Here is a 21,737-nt window from a genome sequence, read left to right as displayed (position 1 = left end):
CATCATCTGGATGTTTTTATTTGTGGTTAAGAAAAGGATATGTTCTGGGCCAGAACTGACCAATCTGAACATTTACTAAACATTGTTTGGACATTACCCCTCCCCCCTCTCTCTCTCTCCATCTCTCTCACATACACACACACACACACACGTTCACACTAACTAACTAACTCTCTAACCTTCTTAAACCCGAAGGTTCATGGCTGCAGCAACACTGGCCTTCTATCTGTCCCTATCCTGAGCAAGATCTACGAGGGATGATCAGAAAAAAAGGTTACAAAGCATATAACTTTTGTTTTATTCACTGTAACGTAATTAAAATTTATGTGTAAATTAATAACATGTTTGTCTTGTTGCGAGTTTGAAGACTTCGGATTCTGACCATGTATACCCGAGAAGCGGACATTTAAAATGGTGACTCGTCTAGAAAATTGGTCAAGAGTAGAAGTGAGGGCAGTGGTGCGGTTCCTGTGGGCCAAAAACACTACACCTGCTGACATTCATAGGCAGATTGTGGAGGTGTATGGCGAGGGGACAATTTCAAGGCAACATGTAGCGGTGGTGTTGTGCCTTCAAATAAGGATGGACCAGTATTGTTAATGACAACCCTGGACACAGCGGTAGGCCCAGTACCTCAACCACTGACATGAACTCTGCTCTTGTGGATGAGTGTATTCGTGAGCACAGAAGAAGAACATTACGCTCAATATCAGCTGAGCTGGGACTACCATTTGGTTGGCTGACCACCATTATCTGACATGTGATGATGTCAAAAGAGCTGCCTCACGGTGGCTACGAGAACTTGACGCGGATTTCTGTGCAACCGGTATGGAAAACCTCATCTACCGTTGTGACAAGTGCTTGAAAAAAAAAAGGTGATTACATCGAGGACTAGTGTTGAGTGCCGTCCATCATCAGGTGTGTTGATCTTCCAGCTATGTCTACCACATACGCCATAATAGGCTTTGTAACCTTTTTTTTTCGATCATCCCTCGTATATACCCTTTTCTATCCCTACCAATTTCCTTTAGGTCCATCTCAACGTTATCCCTCCATCTTCATCTTGGTCTTCCTACTGGTCTCTTACCATCATGTTTCCCAACAAGAATCCTGTAAACTCTTCTTTCCTTTCCCATTCATGCTACATGGCCTGCCCACCCAAGTCTTCTTGATTTAATCATGATTTTCAGTACCACCATAAAGAAATGTATAATTTTTAGTTTTACAATTCCCTTCTCCTGGCCACCTAACTTCCTGGACAGCTACTACATCTAATTTATACTTAACTATCTCCTTAACTGTACACTGAAATGCCCCAGGCCGGTAAAGGATCAGAACATTCCAGGTGCCTAATTTAATATCCTTATTCCTAATGTAAATCTTATCCTTAATCCAGGGACCTCCAAAAGTAGTCCCCACCTGGAGATCTGAACGGGGGACTATTTTACCTCCGGAATATTTTACCTTGGGAACATCCATGGCCTCATATTACTGTTTCTTGACATGTCTTTTTACAGTGCAGAGTTGTCAGCTCTATGCCTAACCCCCAATATGAATGGAGGACCGCATCTGTCGTTGGTCAGCGGATCCCTTGGATCTAGCTGGGAGGATCACATAGTAGTCCACCAACCATACCCCACTTCTGCCAATTGTGGGATGCTCATAGAGCCATGACAGGACAGCTCTGTAGATCCCAACAAAGCAAAATTTTAACCATTTCACTCTGTTGGTTGACTAACTGCAGTGAACAAGCCACTGGGCGATGGGGTCGTCACATTCCTACGCTGGGATAACATAATATTTTAAAAATACAAATCATCACAGAAACCTTCGCTATATAATTCTAGTTAAATCATGGAAACCATTAATCATGAAAATCATTGTTCCTTAAGTGTAAGTTGCAGTAATCCTGACACTTTTGGGGAGTCTTCTCTTGTATTAAACAGTGTTGTATATGTACATACTTGCAGGAAAAGGAAGCACGTGCAGAAATAAAAATACCCATGAAACCTAATTTAACTGGCCTAACATACTCTAGATCATCATATGTATGGTACAGATATGAAATAAAATAAGGACAGAGCTTTTTGGCTCCAATATAGCCTTTCTGATAGCCTTGTTGTTAACTCTTCCTTTTGCATCACCTTTATACTTTGTTATAAGCATTTCTGATTAAGAAACGAAAACAAAACTTGTACTTACAGCAAGAATGGCATTTTGGAGACCAAAAGGAATCGATGTCAATCTTGCAAGCACCACAACTTTGAAGGCTTGAGGTCCTGATATAACAGAGAGAATCGCTCGTGCATTTTCGTTGTTGAAGAATCTCAGGACGAAAAATTGGCCAGGAAATATCTAATTATGGTGTGGGCTATAATCACTCCCAATGAAGCTGTAATCGCACCAATGACAAAACCATGCAGTATGCCAAACAAGTAACTGCATTGCATGCAATGTTCAAAAATATATACCCCTATGTAAAGGGAAGGACACAAACGTAAACAAACCCACAAAAATAAGACACACTATCCAGGAATCTTGACTTTTTATCCATATCAAAATAGTTTTTATGAAGTCCTTGCACAAGAATACGAGTGTTCCAAAAAATGCAAGTGTAACTGTTGACAATACACAGTTGCATATTGATCCAACCAACACTTATGATATTGAAACCTGAAGAAAAATCCCTAGTAGTTGGCAAAACTGGTCCTTTTTCCACAACCATTTCCATTTTTCGAAGAAACGAAATATCATTTAGGTTGTAGCATATCAATGTCAGAAAGGCAGTCGCAATTGTTCAAGGCCTACAACTAAATGGCCTTAATAGAATTATAATTTTCCTGAAATCATTCAATTCTTCTAAATAAACATATAACTACACCACACGTATGATATTTCAAAATACTTTTAGTTTTAAGTTACTTCAAAAACAGCTGGAACAACATGTACATTGTTGTCCTACATCCAGATGTTTATCAACGTTTACACATCCAAAAAATATTGTATATTCACAGGCATATTCATGATAAGTAGAGTATGTACTTATTTTGATATTATTCTGCATGACCACGTGCAAACAGCACAACTTGTACAATGCAAACTGGCATGGTGAGATAGACACAAAGACTTGAAGCTAAGGAACTTTTGCTGTAGTAGAGGCCAAGCATGACTCGCAGGATCAGAAAATGAGCCTACACATGACACTATGCCTTTGGGTGATATATTTCTGAGTTATGATTTAAGACTGTATCACAGAATTGAGTCCTAACATATAGGGCTATCCACGAGTAAACAAAAACACATCGAACGGCACAATCGATTGTGGAACTGTAGCACAACAACTTCCGGTTCACGGCAGCTGGGTAATTCAAGTGCGTACTTGTGGCCTTTCTTCTCATTTTATATACCAGATGAAATGGATCATATAAAAGCACTTGATGACGAGGAGAATAAGATATATCAGGGCAAAGTAGAGGCATTTGCATATCAATTGGATGAGAAACTAGGAAGTAATACGTATGGTTACCAGATCGCTGTAAGGGAAATGTAGGACATGCTGTCAAAAAATGTAGGACATTAAGTCAAAATGTAGGATGCAACACATTCTCAATAAATAATACATATTTCTATAGAACACGTTAGGAAATAGTTGAAAAATGACCCTTTTCAGTTTTTAAAAAAATTATTTCCCAACGAATGTTTAAATGCAATATTTCAAAACTTGCAATCATACTAATCAATGCACCTCTTACTACTTGATTTAAGTGGTACTTCTCAGAGGAGACAATTTTTATCAAAATTTCAGGTTTTGTCAAACTATATATTGATGTTAGAGTGGACAGTCAAACTCGTCGAAATTATAGGGACCACTACCAAACATTTTACAGACTTTATGAAAAAATAATTCTCTCGTGAGTCTGTTGTGCTGATGATAATGAAAGTACTCTCTCAACATTTGAATTATGACCTGTAATGGCAAACAAATATTCAGCAATTACTGTAATTTAAAATGATTTCATCTTGGGTAGTTTTTAGTTCAATAACAGGATGTCTACCAAAATAATACATCCAGAAATCTTGACTTTTTCTGGACTTTTCTAGATCCTACTTAGGTAAAGTTGGAAATTAGTAATTAAGAAAATAAATATTTATTTAATGAAAATCCCTACCAAAGGGCCAGTTAAGATGAAAAGTGAAGCTGAATTTAAGAAGAGAATTACATCTGCTATTTCGTATTAATGCACCCTGAACTGTGTTTGGCAGACAAGCGAGGCTTTGGCATCTGGATTATGATTATGTTTATTATGGATTATGTCTGTTTATGATTATCCATTCATCCATCTTATCTTACCATCATTCATCCTCATCTTCGCGATTAGCTGATGGGACAGAAAAAAGTGAAGTAAAATAAACTAAATCAACCAATCAATAGCAAAAATTATTGACCACAAGAATAATTTGTTGCCTTTTTATTGACTTCTTGACCTACTTGTTAATTTGTTTACTTTTTCTTGACTTCCATGACTTTCTTGACTGGCAGACACCCTGAATAACTTTGTTCTCTTTACTCCTGCTTTACAATCAAATTATATTGAATATTGAGTAAGAATGGGCAACACCTTGTTCTATCAGTATAAACCCTAAGGCAAGAAATTCTGCTCAGGCATTGAACAGTGACGTTATCAGAGAGTGGTCCCAAGAGTTTGTTCATTAATTGCTTCCGTTTTCCAGTTTGTTTAATAGTAGGACAAACCTCATTCTTTTTGTGCAATGACTGAATCAAAATAAATTTCACTATTGAGTTTGGAAGCGCAGTCCATAGACGTGTAATTTGCATGACTTTTATCTGTTACGTATTTTCCTAATTAATATTATGTGACGCTCAAAATGTAGGATATTTATGATATTTTTCAAATTCCTCCCGGACGCCGGACATAAGGCTAAAATGTACGACATGTCATGGAAAATCCGGATGTCTGGTAACCCTAGTAATACGGCATTATTCCAGGATGAGATCCATTTGCTGATCGTCATTGCATTGGCGATATTTGTAGCCGACATATTTAATAGAAAGTAATTTTCCTACAGAGCGACGAGTGAGAGTGCTTAAAGCATGTAAATCTTTGGATGCATACATTTATATTTTAAGTGAAAAAGTGCGAGATGTATGGACATATAAAAAACTGAAAAATGGGCTCTTTTTCTTCTTTCTTCAGTCAGGGCGAGTCAGAGGGGTGCGGTAACGTACACTTGCTGGTTTCGTTCCCGTTTGAAAGCAGAAATACAAAACGCTCCTTGTTATTTTAAGTCAATTTTCTGCTATTTGTGTTAAACATGACGATGAAGATGAATAATAAACTGGAAAAATTAATGATGGGACAAACTCAATGACACACCATTGCCTGAGCATGGTGTTCAAACCTAGGACCTCTTCTCTATCAATGTTGAACAGATTTCCATTGCAAAAGACGAAAATTCATAATGGTACCCACACTTAATTTTCTGGTTACACAAAAAAATATTTCCTCTGGTTACACACACACACACACACACACGAAAAAAAATCTGGTTACACATAAATTTAATACAGTTTGTATGTAATTCAAGAACGTAACGTGTAACCTATCTGACTACGACCGAGCATCTTTTGAAGTGAAAAGGTAATATTTTTGCTCATATCACTAAAGCAGAGAGAAAATCCGAGATTTGAATGCTTTCTCTTCTACCTTTAATGAAGTGCAAGGGGTTTCTTAGATGCAAAATTTTTGGTTGGGAAGGAAACAGGATGGGGTATTTTTTAAGTCCTGACGTTCAAAATGGGGAAAATAATGTTATTTCCCGACTAAATTGGGAGATTATAGGAGCGGAAAATATTCAACATTACCCGATACAAAAAAAATGTTAATTATACATACAATTTCACCCTCGGGTGATGATTCATTTTGCATTTCTGGAATAAAAACTGCTAATTTCAAATAAATTTCGGACATTTAGTACAAAAAAAAAAAAATATGTAGGGAATAAACTACTTTTAAACTCTGTCTATAATTTTTTTCCGAAGTCTGGATCGGAACAGGATTTTTTTTTTCAGGTCCTGACTTTTTGGGTTCCTGCACATCCGTTGTCATTACTGCAGAGTTTACTCCTGCTAATGGGCTTCCAATTTTCACGCCTGACAGCTTGAATGCAATTATTTTGGCACCTAGATCTCGAGGAAATGGATGAAGAGAGCTCCGTGAAAGATTATTTAGCCCTGATCGTAGTTTACATCCTCCTTGTACACACCCATTTGTTCCTTTCAGACATGACACAATCTCAACTCCCTTTAGCGGCATGTTGTGAGCCTACTAACTGGAAGTTGTTGTGCTACAAGGATGGCATCCGCACGAAGGCACTTCCTTCCGGTGGATAGCCCCTATAGGTGGATGACTAGATACTATGAGTTACTCTTTCCAAAGATACCAATATACATACAGTAAAAAAAAAGTAAAGTTTTCCCCTGTGCTTAGCACCATGCCATGAAGGCATATAGGTTTTTTTTGGGTAACGCCCCACACTTTCTTGATCCGATCGTGAGTGGGGGTGATGTGATCAGCATCACGCCCCTGACTGCCTTTACCCCCCAGGGTTTCCCCCAGGTACCCATGTCATTCGATGCTGGGTGGGCACCAGGGCCACTTCCAACGTTAGAAAAGTTCCTGGATTTGAACCGGCCGGGGATCGAACCCGGGACCTTTAGCATGGTAGTCATACGTGTTACCGACTGATCCACTGCGGCCATAATATACATACAGTATTAAGGTCAATTCTTGGGTAACAAGTAGGCATATACTGAATATCCAGGATTGGATATCTCATGGACATCCAGTTCATATTCTGAAATGGAGATCCCATGGGCATCCAATAGATATGCAGATGTGGATATCTTATGGATGTCCAATGGATATCCATTGTGTATATCCAATGGATATCCTTTGGAGATTTGTACCGCATGGGTTGGTAGGTAGTGAAAAAGATAGTTTAGAAATACAGTATAAGTAGCATTTAGCCAGAATATCATGTTTGGATTTCTAATACTGAACCATAGGCATGGAGCAGTGTCCATCCTTGTTTGTTCGCATTTTAGTAACTATATAGTTTTTCTGTTTCTTTAGGTCAATTGCAACAATATGAATACATAATGAGTAGATGAAGTTGACAAAAGAAAAAGCAAACAATTATGCTCATCGATGAAGGCAATTTTTGTTTGACCTATATGGTTTAGTGATAACTGATGTACAGACAAGTCTGTTCCACTTGGTCATACCTCTTATCTATTCAAAATGTTTACCCCTTGTGTCATTTAGGATAGACCAAATCCTGAAGAAGAAGGCTAAGGATGCCGACACTCCAAATGCAGTAGTCAATGAAAGAGGAAGGTTTCGCAGTTTAACATCTGAAACATCGTTTCAAGCCAACAAGCCTGTAAGTATACTTGCTATAGTACTTAGCCCCACTTGTTATCTGCTGTGGGTCCAATGGATATATCCATCCTCCATATTTTTTTGGCTAATATCTCTTGCATATGACGAGCTATTGATCAGCTTCTTTCATTATTGAGTTAGTTCGCATTTCCATCATGAGATGCCACTCTTCACAAGCTCTCAAGTATTTAATGTGCCATAATCACCAGAAGATGGAGACACTGCTTCCACATTGGCACACTGCCAGCTCTGTTCATCTTGCACTTGGAGCCAAGGTACAGTTGGATCCATGAGTATTACCATGCAAATTGTCCATAACCATGTTCATCCATTTTATTTAGTCCAATACGAGCTTCAAGAATTAAAAGAAAACTCAAAACAAGCTGCTGACAACTTCTGCACCAGCATACATAAAAATCCATCAAATAAAAACACACAGGATGTAAGAGAAAATTAATGGTTCCCACTGTACATTTCAATTCAAGAGCCACATGAGATGCTTGCTTGCTTGCTTGATTGAATTACATTATTTTATATAACTTTTCTGCCAATTTTGGCTAATGATGATGATGGGCAATCACAAAGAACACCCATGCCAGGCTGGGATTCAAACTCGGGACACTTGTCTTCTTGCTTTTGAAGTCTTGCATTTTTCCACAATGGCTCAAAGCAGTAAGTTTGTCATCTATCTATCTTCTTCGAGTATAGAAGACTCACTTTTGGAGAGTAATGAGGACTTGTATTTATAAAATTACCAACTACGGGAAAGATTTGACATGTGCAAACTATGCACTTAAGGGGTTAAAAAGTAATTAAATTAATGATAAAAATATTGTATTTTCTCAGATATTAAATTTCAATGCTTCTGCACTGAATATTTTTTTTTATTGTTTTACCTATTCTGTCTCTGCAGCATTCTTATATCCATTAGGAGTACTGGAATACATAATCTGAATTTGCTCCACTGCAGAAAGTGAATTGAGCATGGTTATATGCATCACCCAATGAAAAGACACTTCTACCCTGAAGATGAGTGTGTCGTTAGCTCTCGAAAGCTTGGAATCTTTTCCATAACTCACCTGGTCGATAGCCCAAGAGAATCTTTTCATCATTCGTCACTAGGAAAGCTTCAAGTCTTACTTCATTGGGTGACCTTGTCTACAAAGGCCCAATGCAACATAAAGGTTTCTGGTTTAAGGCTAAGTTGGACCTTTGGCCAATAGCAGCGATGCCATTTTCAAAATTTCCTCACTTTTCGAAAAACTGCTATGATATTCAAACTTGAAAAATGATGTATTCTAGAACAGTGGTTCTCAAACTGTGGCACGTGTACCTCCATGGGTACATTAACGACTTGAAGGGGGTACGCAAACAGCTCGGAAAATAAATGTCGAGAATACCCACACGACAACATTTTTTCTGCAGGTGTGTAGAGCAGACTTCATAGCTTTAAAATTCAACAGGAAAATAAGGCTGATTTTGTCACTGACACTCTTATATTTGCTTCACATATTTTTTTAAATAAAATACTCATTATAAATCTATAATGGACTAAATTTTGAGCCAAATCTCCGTTTGAAAGTTTAAAGTGCACAACCAGATAGATATCAAGAAACTGTGACAGGCGCATCCTTCTCACTAGAAACTGAGGATTTACAATTAAGAAAACTCCAAAATTGTGCTTCACAGTTGGTTTACAAACTTATTTTTGTTCTTTACTTTTTCTTCAATAAATCTGGAAATTATATATGAAAATTAGTTTCTTTATATATGTACTTCTTAACATACATATGTTTCACATTTGTATTTTTCTAACTAATTATAAAGATTATAATTATATATATATATAAAAAAGTAGGAACACACAATAAAACAATAAATGTAGGATTTACAATCTTTCCACATACCCTATTGCTCTATTCCAGATAAATGCCTCCAAAATATCAAAAACTTCCCACCGATCAGCCAGCCAAAACAAATTCACAAAACCTATGGCAGGGGTACATTAGACGTTTAGTTACGACTAAAGGGGTACAATGAGAAAAAAGTTTGAGAACCACCATTCTAGAATATTCATGTGAATCTTCGTGTGGTTTCATTTCACTGTTGTCTAGATTTTTGCAATAGCTTCATGGCTACATAGGCCTATTAAAGTATTGTAACACCATTAAGCCTTGTTTCCATGATATGAAAAACTCAATATGCTGACCAAGGCAGAAATTTATTTTATTATAAAACATAAACTAAACGTAACGTTTCAACATTCTTGCAAGGTCTTCTTCAGACTCTGTACCAAGTACAACTGAAACAAGGTACAAAAAAGGATGATATACAACCTTGGTGACAATGAAGTTCGACCAGAAAGGAATACATGATTAAATGCACAGAGGCATAGTAGTAGTAGGTGTGCTGTCTAGTGTGGTTGGGATTGTCTTGTGTAGTAGTTGTGCTGTCTAGTATGTTTGTTTTGTCTTGCATAGTAGTTGTGCTGTCTAATTTGTTTGTGTTTGTCTTGTGTAGTAGTTGTGGTGTGTAGTTTGTTTATGTTTATATTGTGTAGTAGTTGTGGTGTGTTTGTGTTTATATTGTGTTATAGTTGTGATGTGTTTGCGTGTGTCTTGTGTAGTAGTTGTGCTGTCAAATGTGTTTGTGTTCATCTTGTGTAGTAATTGTGCTGTCTAATGTGTTTGTGTTTGTCTTGTGTAGTAGTTCCTCCATTCATATTGGGGGTTAGGCGTAGAGCTGACAACTCTGCACTGTAAAAAAAAAAATGTCAAGAAACAGCAATATAAGGCCATGGATGTTCCCAAGGTAAAATATTCCGGAGGTAAAATAGTCCCCCGTTCGGATCTCCGGGTGGGGACTACTTTGGGAGGTCCCTGGACTAAGGATAAGATCTACGTTAGGAATAAGAATATTAAATTAGGCACCTGGAATGTTCTGAGCCTTTACCGGCCTGGGACATTTCAGTGTACAGTTAATGAGATAGTTAAGTATAAATTAGATGTAGTAGCTGTCCAGGAAGTTAGGTGGCCAGGAGAAGGGAATTGTAAAACTAAAAATTATACTTTTTTCTATGGTGGTACTGAAAATCATAATTTTGGAACAGGCTTTTTCATAAATAATAGAATTATCTCGGCTCTTAAAACAGTAGAATTTATTAATGATAGGATATCATATGCAGTTTTACAGGGTAGGTGGTGTAAAATTATTTTAATAAACATACATGCACCAACGGAAGATAAAGATGATAATACTAAAGATGATTTTTATACAGAGTTAGAACAGGTCTTTGATAAATTTTCTCAGTATGATATGAAAATTCTGTTAGGTGACTGTAATGCACAGATTGGCAAAGAAGAGACATTTAAACCCACGATTGGTAAAGAAAGTCTTCATGAATTAAGTAATGAGAATGGTATAAGATTGATTACTTTTGCAACCTCAAAGAATTTAATTGTGAAAAGTACCACTTTTAAACATAAAGATATCCATAAATATACCTGGTCTTCTCCAGATGGTAAAACTCATAATCACATAGATCATATTCTCATTGATAAGAGAAGGCATACTAGTATAATTGACGTTCGTACACATAGAGGTGCTGACTGTGCCAGTGACCATTATTTAGTAATTGCTAAATTAAGAGAAAGACTCTCAGTGATAAATCATAAGCAACAAAATCTAAAAGTTCTAAAATTTGATACAGGAAAGTTTACTGATGAAAGAATTAAGAAAGATTACCAAATTAAACTGTCAAATAGATTTGATGTTTTGCAGGATTTAAATGATGATGAAAATATAAATGAAACAGATGTAAATAAGAATTGGGAGCACATACGTAATGCAATAGAATCAGCAGCTAAAGAAAGTATAGGATACCATAAACTAAGAAAAAGTAAGCCATGGTTTGATAATGAATGTCATAATCTAATAGAAATAAGAAATCAGGCTAGACTTAGGTGGTTAAATAACTCTAATGATACAAATCTAAACAATTATAATAGAATAAAGCGAGAAGTTAACCGCACGTTTAGAAGTAAAAAAAGAGATTACTTGAAAAGCAAAATTAACGAAATTGAAACAAACAGCAAAAATAAAAATATCAGAGATCTATATAAAGGTGTAAATGAGTTTAGAAAGGGGTGGCAACCTAAAGTAAACTTGATAAAAGATAAAGACGGTGATTTTCTAGCTGACCCAAGCGATATTCTAAATAGATGGAAGAACTACTTTAATGACCTTTTAAATGTCCATGTAGGAGATAAATCAGAAGTAAATGAAGTACACACAGCAAAACCTTTAGTTCCAGAACCTAACTTGACTGAAGTTATAGATGCTATTAAAAGGCTAAAGAATAACAAAGCACCTGGCATTGATTTAATACCAGCTGAGTTAATTAAATATGGTGAAAATTCATTAATATGTCAAATTCATAAATTAATTTGTTTAATATGGAATAAAGAAGAAATTCCTCAACAGTGGAAAGAATCCATAATTGTTCCTGTGTTTAAAAAAGGTGATAAAATGAACTGCAATAATTACCGTGGAATTTCTCTACTCTCAACAACATACAAAATATTGTCTAACATTCTTTTAACAAGATTAACCCCATATGCTAATGAAATTATAGGTGATTATCAATGTGGATTTAAACGTAACAGATCAACTACAGATCAAATTTTTCACATCAGACAGACACTTGAAAAAAAGTGGGAATATAATCAAAATGTCCATCAGCTATTCATTGATTTCAAAAAAGCATATGATTCGGTCAAAAGAGATAAATTATATAATATATTAGTAGAGTTTGGAATACCTAAGAAGCTTGTTAGTATGATAAAAATATGCACCAGTGAAACAGAAAGTAAAATTCGTGTGGGTATTAATATGTCTGACAAATTTACAATTCATGATGGGTTAAAACAAGGAGATGCATTATCTCCATTGCTCTTTAATTTTGCCTTAGAATATGCTTTTAGGAAGGTAAAAGAAACTAAAGAAGGACTAAAATTAAATGGTGTGACTCAGTTGTTAGCATATGCAGATGATGTAGACTTACTAGGGGATGATGTGATTACAATTAAGAATAATGCTAAAATATTTTTCAAAACTGCTAAAGAGATAGGTTTGGAAGTTAACAAAGAGAAAACTAAATATATGCTTACAGGCCGAAACCAAGTGTTAGGTAATAATCAAAATCTAATTATTGATAACAACTCGTTTGAACCAGTTTCCAAATTCAAATACTTAGGAGTAATATTAACAAATGAAAATTATATTAAAGAGGAAATAAAAAGTAGGCTTAATTCAGGAAATGCATGTTACTTCTCTCTTCATAAACTTTTGTCTTCTCATTTAATATCTAAGAAACTAAAAGTTAAAATATACAAAACCGTAATTTTGCCTGTAGTATTATATGGATGTGAAACTTGGTCCCTTACATTGAAAGAGGAACATAAATTGAGAGTATTTGAAAATAAGATCCTTAGGAAAATCTTTGGACCTAAAAGGGATGAGGAGACAGGTGAGTGGAGAAGGTTACATAATTTAGAACTACATAATTTGTATTCATGTCCAGATATTATTAGAATAATTAAATCAAGAAGACTTAGGTGGGCAGGCCATGTGGCACGAATGGGAGAGGAAAGAGGAGTTTACAGGATTCTTGTTGGTAAACCTGATGGTAAGAGACCTGTAGGAAGGCCAAGACGAAGATGGAGGGACAACGTTGAGATGGACCTAAGGGAAATCGGTAGGGATGGAAAAGAGTGTATAGAACTTGCTCAAGATAGGGAAAGATGGAAGGCCTGTGTTGCTGCAGCCATGAACCTTCGGGTTTAAGAAGGCTAGGGAGTTAGTTAGTTAGTTAGTTAGAGGCATAGGCGGTGGAATGGGTGACCCGCAGAAGTGACGCATGTGTGTAAGAGGAGGCGTGTGAGCAGGCAAGAATCGTGATCCCAGCATGTTGCACCCAAGGTCACGTAAAGAACGAAAACGGGGAACTATACGCGTGACATTGAACTTCGACCAGGCACCAGACCCATACGGAAAATTCCAGATAGTGGCGCATTCGACGGAAGCATGACGTCACGGACACGATAAGGGAGTCCGCCATATATAAGCTCGTGCTGTGCACAGAGGAACCGCAGTGCATCATCACCATGGCCAGGGGCAAACCTATTGACAACACCGTGAGGAGAAGAGTGGTGGAGTTGCAACGGGATGGACTCAGTGAACGGGAAATAGGGCGCCAACAGAACTTACCCAAGTCAACCGTCCACTGCATCATCAAACACCACCAAAATACAGGTACTACAGAGCCAGGTAAGGCCCCTAGTCGAAAACGCCTGCTGAGCGTGCGTGACCTACGGATATTTAGGTGCTATATCCAGACCAACAATCATGTTTCTGTGGCCAAATTACGACTGTGGACTCGAGAACGCTTTCACATTGAAGTGTCAACCAGAACCATTCGCTGTTACCTACAGCGATGCGGTTACCGAGTGTACGAGGCGAAACGTAAACCCTTCCTTTCCATGTTGAACAAAGGCAATCGACTACGGTGGGCACGAATGTACCGGGGATGGACATTTCGGCAGTGGAACAGGGTTTTGTGGACGGACGAATCCATTTTCAATGTTGTGTACGGGAAAATACGGAAAACAGTCATTTGTCGGAAGGAGGAACAGAATGAAGCAAAATGTTATGCACGTCGGGTACAGAAACCTGCGTCAGTGATGGTATGGGGATGCATGACGGCATCTGGGGTTGGCCCACTACACGTCTGTGAGGGCATTGTGAATGCACACGCCTATACACGCATACTGGAGCGGCATCTTCCAACAGTGCGAAGGCACCTGTTCCACAGGCGGCGTCTCATCTTTCAACATGACAATGCCAGGCCTCATACAGCGTGGCTGACAAGAGAATGGTTGACTCGCCATCACGTGGGAACTCTGCCATGGCCACCATCGAGTCCCGACCTCTCGCCCATTGAGAATGTGTGGCGTGTTCTTAAGCGACGTGTGCAACAGAGGGGACCCACGACAGTGGCTGCTCTTATCGCCTGCCTGCAGGAGGAATGGCACCGCATCGATGTGGAATACCTTGAACGACTCGTCCGCAGCATGCCCCGATGCATTGCCACAGTTATTCGCCGACGGGGCGGCATCACACCATGGTAAACAGGATCCCCTCTAACAGTGGTCGAGCTTCAATGTCACGTGTAGATGGACGAAAATGTTTTATTTTGTGTGGACACCATACATTGCTGCGTTGCAGCGGAAATTTATGTTTTCCTTTGTTCCATGTAGCCTGCTGAATAAAATATGTTCAGCATATGCATGTGTTCTCCTTCTTTCACAACGCACTCCTATATTTGTGACTGGTCGAACTTCATTGTCACTAAGGTTGTATATATACACACAAAAATAACTCCCCTCCAGACTATTAGAAAGTTGTTTTCCTGGAACATTCCAGCAGGTGGCCTTCCCTTGTCAACTGTAGTTTCACCTGACAGGCTATGTAGCTAAACATTTTCTTTCATCTGGAAGGTGGTTGGACTCTTTATCTCACGCTCTTTTCCCTTCTTCTCTCCTCTTTCTCTCTTGTCCTTTCCACTCTTTCTAACACCTTTCTAAGACAAGATAAGCTACCTGGATATACTGATGAAAAGGAAGAGAGGACAAGAAATTGAAACCGCTTGGCATCAGAAGAAGTGTGCAGCAGGGGTATTCTGCCACAAAAGAAGTGATGTAAGTGAGGTGACAAAAATAAATTTTATAAAGAATATGGAGGACAGAATCAAGAAAATATGCACGAAAGAATGTGAAAAAGAAGGCAAAATAAATAGCCAATGGAAACAGCTGGAAAAGAATGGCTACGAGGAGGAGGATAGACTGGACATAAACAGAAGAAGGAAGAAAAGTGGCAGGGGAGAATTGGAAGAAAAAGAAAAAAAGGAAGAGAAAGAAAAAGACAGGAGGTTTGGAATAAGGAGTATGGGGAAGACCACAGAAAAGATATGCAAAGTGCTTAGAAAAACGGGCATTAAAACTTACAGGAAGGGAGGGAGAAGCATCTTAAGAATAGCGAAGAATGCAAACAAGAAAAAGGAAAACAGAGAAGAGGAAGAGGAAGGGATTATCTACGAAGTGAAATGTAAAGAATGTCAGTGTGTGTACATAGGAGAAACGAAATAGAGGCTGAAAGACAGGTTGAAACAACATAGGGATGATGTACGACTTAAGAGAGAAGAGAGAAATGCGATATTTAAACACACGAGAGAAACAGGACATGACATAGAGTGGGATGAGGCTAAGCAGATAGGAGGGGAGAAGAGAATACTAGTGAGAAATTGGAAGGAGGCCAAGGAAATAGAGAAGAAAGGTGAAGAAGACACAATGAACTGGAATGGGGGACTGATGATAAATAAAGAATGGAAGAAGGTGTTAGAAAGAGTGGAAAGGACAAGGGAGAAAGAGGAGAGAAGGAGAAAGAAGAATGAAGAAAAAGGAAAAAGAGCGTGAGATAAAAGAGTCCAACCACCTTCCAGATGAAAGAAAATGTTTAGCTACATAGCCTGTCAGGTGAAACTACAGTTGACAAAGGAAGGCCACCTGCTGGAATGTTCCAGGAAAACAACTTTCTAATAGTTTAGAGGGGAGTTATTTTTGTGTATATATATCGTCCTTTATTGTACCTTGTTACATTTGTACTTGGTACATAGTCTGAAGAAGACCTTGCTAGAAGGTTGAAACGTTACGTTTAGTTTATGTTTTATAATAAAATAAATTTCTGCCTTGGTCAGCATATTGAGTTTTTTTAAAGTATTGGTATCTAGACATCAGCAAAAGCAAACCACACAAACATTTACATGAATGTTCTAGAAGGAATTCTGAGAAGACAATTTTTTCAACTTTGGATATTGTAGCAGATTTTCAAAAGGTAAGATTTCAAAAATTGCTTTGCTGGCATCGGCTAAAAGGGCCAACCATGCCTTAAATACAGGGTATCTATAAAATAACTCCTGGGTTTTGAAGCTAAATATTTTATTAAAAACTGAAACTCAGGAAAAAGTAAATACATATTTTTGAAGGTAATGTTATCAAGTTTTGTTTACAATTTAGTAAATTCCAATGTATGCCCCGTTTCTAGCACGGCACACATCCAAACGATAATCAACTCCTTGCCACGTCCTGGCCAGCATGTCTGGGGTGATGGTTGCCACAGATGCGATAATTCTTTGCCTTAGATGGTTGACATCTTGAATTTTCTCCGCATAAACCATGTTCTTCACATGTCCCCATAGGAAAAAGTATAAGGGAGTAAGGTCCGGACTTCTTGGAGGCCGTGCAATCCACACTTCCAGTTTCTTTAAATGCCTTAAGCCATTGACGAATGGTTTTGCCCAAAGGCTAAACACCACCATACTGACGTCGAAAATTCTGCTGTACAGTAATAACAGATCCAGTTTCTACAACCCTTATCACACACTGCACCTTCTGTGGCGGCGTCTCCATTGCACTGAACTGCACTGACTGGGTTCGGCTCGGCCACTTCAAGGTCAACACCGTGCAGCATTGCGAACCTTTGTTGGAATAAACTCCAAATGGCGTGAATAAAACTTGATGAGCTACTGATTTCAAAGTAATTAACTAACCCGAGTTATCTAATACCATTTTCTCATTATGATTGTTTAAAACCCCGGAGTTCTTTTATAGATACCCTGTATATTTCTATTAAACATAGTTATTGAAAATGCTAGATCATTTATCATTGCAGATCATGAAGTAATTTTACGCATTGTCATGCATTTCACAGAACACGGATGGTGATATGGAATCAACTGTCCCTGTACCTGTTAACGGTCAATGTACTTTCGGCTCGGATGACGTCTTATGGAAAGAAGGACCCACCAAACGAACTCTGAAGGCAGTGGAATATGGTAGTGCCATATTAATTCCACTTGCATTTGTTGTCTTCAATATATTTTACTGGCCATGGCTGCTTGTTAACAGGACGTAACCACAAGAAGAAAAAGTTTCCTATGGGAAACTTGGAACTTTACATACATACTTAAATTTTAGGTAATTTTTTATGCTCTCACTCACTGAAAAGAATTTTAAACAAAGTGCTCAACTTGGTTTCCTCCTGAAAGTTCCTGATCAAGTGTATTTACTATTTTGTATGCTTGCTGAGTATTTATTTATTATGTTTGTCTCTTCAATGTTTCCACACAATGATGATTACTTATGTGTAAGTATGAAAAGATTATGCATATACATTTACAGTTGGATCCATGAGTATTACTGCACAAATTGTCCATGACTATATTCATTAATTTTTCTCTTGCATCCTGTGTGTTTTTACACGATGGATTTTTATGTATGCTGGTGCAAACGTTGTCAACAGCTTGTTTTGAGTTTTCTTTTAATTCTTGAAGCTCTTATTCAGTCAACTAAAGTGCACAAACATGGTGATGGACAATTTGCACAGTAATACTCATGGATTCCACTGTACAAACTATAGTATAATATTATGCACAACACAATTGGTTGTGAATGGATTTCAGTGTTTACACAGTTTTACTTAAGATTTGCCTGAAATCAAGTTACCAATGATTATTTACTTCAATATAATTGCTAATTTATATTCATGAAGTATATTGTACTGTATTTAGGGATGAGCCGATACCAATGCCGATGTATCGGTATTGGAAAGTATTGGTTGGAATTTATTTATCGATGCGTGCCAATATTTTTTTCCAGAATTTTGGTATTTCATGAGGGTCCACAAAAATGCCATGTGAGACTTTTGTGAAGCCTAATTATTAATTTATTTTGCACAAGTTTTGTGCAGAAACGGGACTTTGTGATTACATAACACATATTTTCTGATGTAATTCTTAAATATTTTAATGCAAAACTATTGGTAAATTGATGCATATAATTAGCCTGTAATACTTACACACTAATATCAATAAATATTTTGAACATCTTTTAATCGTTACAATTTTCAAGCATTGCGATTGGTGGGAATCACTAAGAGTACTGGTATTGATTCAAAGTGGTATCAACTCAACATTAACTGTTTTACATTATCAATAACATATAGAGACAAGATCCTGAGATCACATGTATTGCATGAGGTGAAAACTAGCAGATGAGCAAGTACTACACAACTAGTCCAAGTCTAACTGGAAAATTCCATAGGAAATCTAGCCTTGTGTGATTCAGGCACAACATTTGAATACATAACATTTCACCCTGTATGATTACATGCAGAATTAGATATTATTTTCTTTATTTGTAAACATTGCTTACAATGCTTAAATACACATCACACCCCTACTCAATCTCTATCTCTAATGTACTTTACCCAAAAACATATAAATTAGGAGTATGATTCTCAGGTACCTGCAGTGTTTAACTTATTTTCTGGTGATGAATGTTTTAAAGACTGTATTGATTTTACATGCAGATGGAAACTTATTATGTTTATATATTTTGTAACATGTTTTTTTATGTGCTGCAGTACTACATGACATATATGCTTCAATAAAGAAAGTGTGGGAACAGCTGTATTCACTATTGTTCAAATGTATTTATGAATTGTTCTGGTACATTGTCATTTCCAGGATCATTGTTTGTTCATACAATATACAAATAAATGTAATTTATCATTCTCTCAATGTGTGTGTGGTTTTATCTTCCTGCAGTGCCAGTGTTATCTACAGGGTGTCCAAGAAGTCCCTGTACACCTTCTTGTATGTATCCTGTTGTGACTGTCGAAAATTGCCTGGTATTTGGTTGCTTAGGAATAATTCCGTTTTCATGGTTGGCATCCCTGCTCTGAACGTCACAAGGAATGCTCACTTGAGTTCGTGTCAGTTGTTGCACACAGGGCTGATGTGAGCGGACGTAGTTACGATGTTGAGGAATGGCTACTAATCAAATGACAGTGCACAGGGCAAACGATGTATTGTAATATAATGTAAAATTCGCAAGTAAGTTATGATGTAAATAAATAGGCACATATGTTAAACTAAATAAATGTGACATATATAATATGTACTATCATCATTTAGGGGTGTGAGGACTTCTCAGGCACCCTGTACAATAAAACAGATGCTCAATGCAATTACAATAAACTGCTAATAATATTAATATTCACTAAAAATAGTGGGCCTTACCTGCTTAGCTTGATTAAATGAAAGTGTGTATTATGAAGAAAAAAGTGTAATGAAAATATTGTGGGAATACTGAATTGTGGTTCATAGTTCATTCTACTGTATACCGTGTATCAATATTACCAGCATTTGGAAGTAATTACTTTTTGAGGGATTCTAACTGTAACTAGCTACTTTTAAAAGTAAGTATTTGCACATAAAACAGAGTTACTTTTTACAGTAGAAATAATGTTATCAACAGTTACTTTCAACACATAAATTGTTAGCCTTAAAATTTTAACATTGGGAAGAGCTACATTTGGCAACCCTCTTTCCAGCCAGATGTCTTCCCTGGATGCTAAGGTGAAATGAATTTTGTGGAATCACCTCAAGTCAAGGAAGCTAAGCTTTGTTGCATATCAAATTTAGAAAATCCACACTTCATTGCAATTTGTCATTTATAATTGCACTTTTAAGATTTCAGTGTTTTGCTGCATCTTATTTTTTGTTTTGTACTAATAATATTAATATATGAAGATTTATATTATGTATGAGACATAAATAAAACAGATGTAAGTCTTCACATATTTATTTTTATGATAATTAATGACCATTGTGTAAGTTGTTTGCAGCAAAAATTAACTGTAAAACTAATTTTATAACTTTTAATACTAAACATTTCATTAGTTTCCTTCATCATTACTGATATTCATAATCGTAATGTGCCATTGAACAGTCATGGACACTTCTGGTTTGTAATTATTCCATTGGAAGTCAATGGAAATGTTTATCTGGGGTCCGTGCTCTGTCAAACCTGGTTGTGCGATCTCTTGCTGCTATAACAACAGCCACTCTTCGAGGCAAGTTCTTGACTAGATTGTGGAGGGTGTCCTCTGGAATATTTCACCATTCATGTTGCAAAAGTACAGGTGGGCAATGTACGTTGGCTGTATCTCCCGAGACCTCACTCGCAGGTCCAACTCATTCCAAATGTGTTCAATGGGATTGAGGTCAGGGCTCTGAGCAGGCCAGTTCAAGTGTTGTTGTCTTGATACCACCTCAAACGGTAGCAAAATTACACCTGGCATTGCCATCCTGCTAGTAACAGGGGCTCATTCTGTAAAATCGGCATAATGTTGCGGGCATCTTCTTGTTTAGATTTGTACAGTATGATTGCAAGTACAATGGCCATGAACAAACACCAATGTGCCACGTTATACTACAGAGTGTCTACCAAAATCGAAAATCCTAGACTTTTTAAATTTTTCTTAACCTTTATTTATTCGACCCCTACTTAGGTAAAGTTTGAAATTAGCAATCAAGATAATACATATTTATTTAAGGCCAGTTGAGATGAAAACTAAAGCTGTATTTAACAAGAGTATTGCACTTGCTTTCTTTATCTAATGATGCATCCTGGACTACATTTGGCCGCCTAGCAAGGCTCGTGTCGTCTGGACTCACAACCAGTATAATTTTATGCAAGGCTGGTGTTTTCATCCTTATATTGTCCCTTCATCCATCTTATCTTACTACCATTCATCCTCATTTTCACGATTAGCCAAAAAAGGCAGAAAAGTGAAGTCAAATAAAATAAATCAGTCAAGTCATAGTGACAGCAAATATTTTTGACCACAAGTATGGTTTCTTGACTTTTTATTGACTTCTTGATTTCTTTAGTTTTTATTGACTGGTAGACACCCTGTAGTATGTGAAAACACCCTCAGTCCATAATGATCCCACCACCAAATTTCCCTGTGGGCACTATGCACTCCAGTACAAAGCATTCAAATTTTGTACGAATTCTGAAAGATATATTCACTTCCAGTGTCGGCGATTGGGTTCCAAAACTGGGTGGGGCAACAACAGATTACTCTCTCTTGATACATATGAGGTAAGGTTTAGAATAGCGCGGGAGCAAAAGTGGCAAAAAAGTGGGGGGCAACTGCCTCCTTGCACTCGCTAATCGCCACCACTGTTCACTTCCTTCATCAAAGCACATGACCAAATATTTGTGGCGGGTTTCCTGATTGGAAAAAAGAAGTACGTGTACATACCAGATCATATAGGAAACAAAAAAATAGATCACTTGTTTAAAAATT

General features: G+C 37.3%; 1 protein-coding gene across 2 annotated transcripts in view; it reads left to right on the top strand.

Annotated features, from left to right (window-relative positions):
* LOC145997167 (glycine receptor subunit alpha-4-like) overlaps positions 1-19,912 on the top strand; it is a 286,186-nt gene extending 266,274 nt beyond the window's left edge. Inside the window, exons 10-11 of one of the 2 annotated variants that reach the window (XM_083133850.1) lie at positions 7,347-7,464; positions 17,289-19,912. In XM_083133850.1, coding sequence (XP_082989976.1) covers positions 7,347-7,464; positions 17,289-17,492 — 322 coding nt within the window. In that variant the 3' untranslated portion in view covers positions 17,493-19,912. The remainder of the gene's footprint in view (positions 1-7,346; positions 7,465-17,288) is intronic. The other variant, XM_083133851.1, reaches the window with a different exon arrangement.
* The last annotated feature ends 1,825 nt before the right edge of the window (positions 19,913-21,737 follow it).

This window comes from Lepisma saccharinum, chromosome 13 (assembly GCF_977018435.1).
Source record: "Lepisma saccharinum chromosome 13, izLepSacc3.1, whole genome shotgun sequence".
NCBI lineage: Eukaryota > Metazoa > Arthropoda > Insecta > Zygentoma > Lepismatidae > Lepisma > Lepisma saccharinum.
This window is presented reverse-complemented; position numbering and strand designations above follow the sequence as displayed.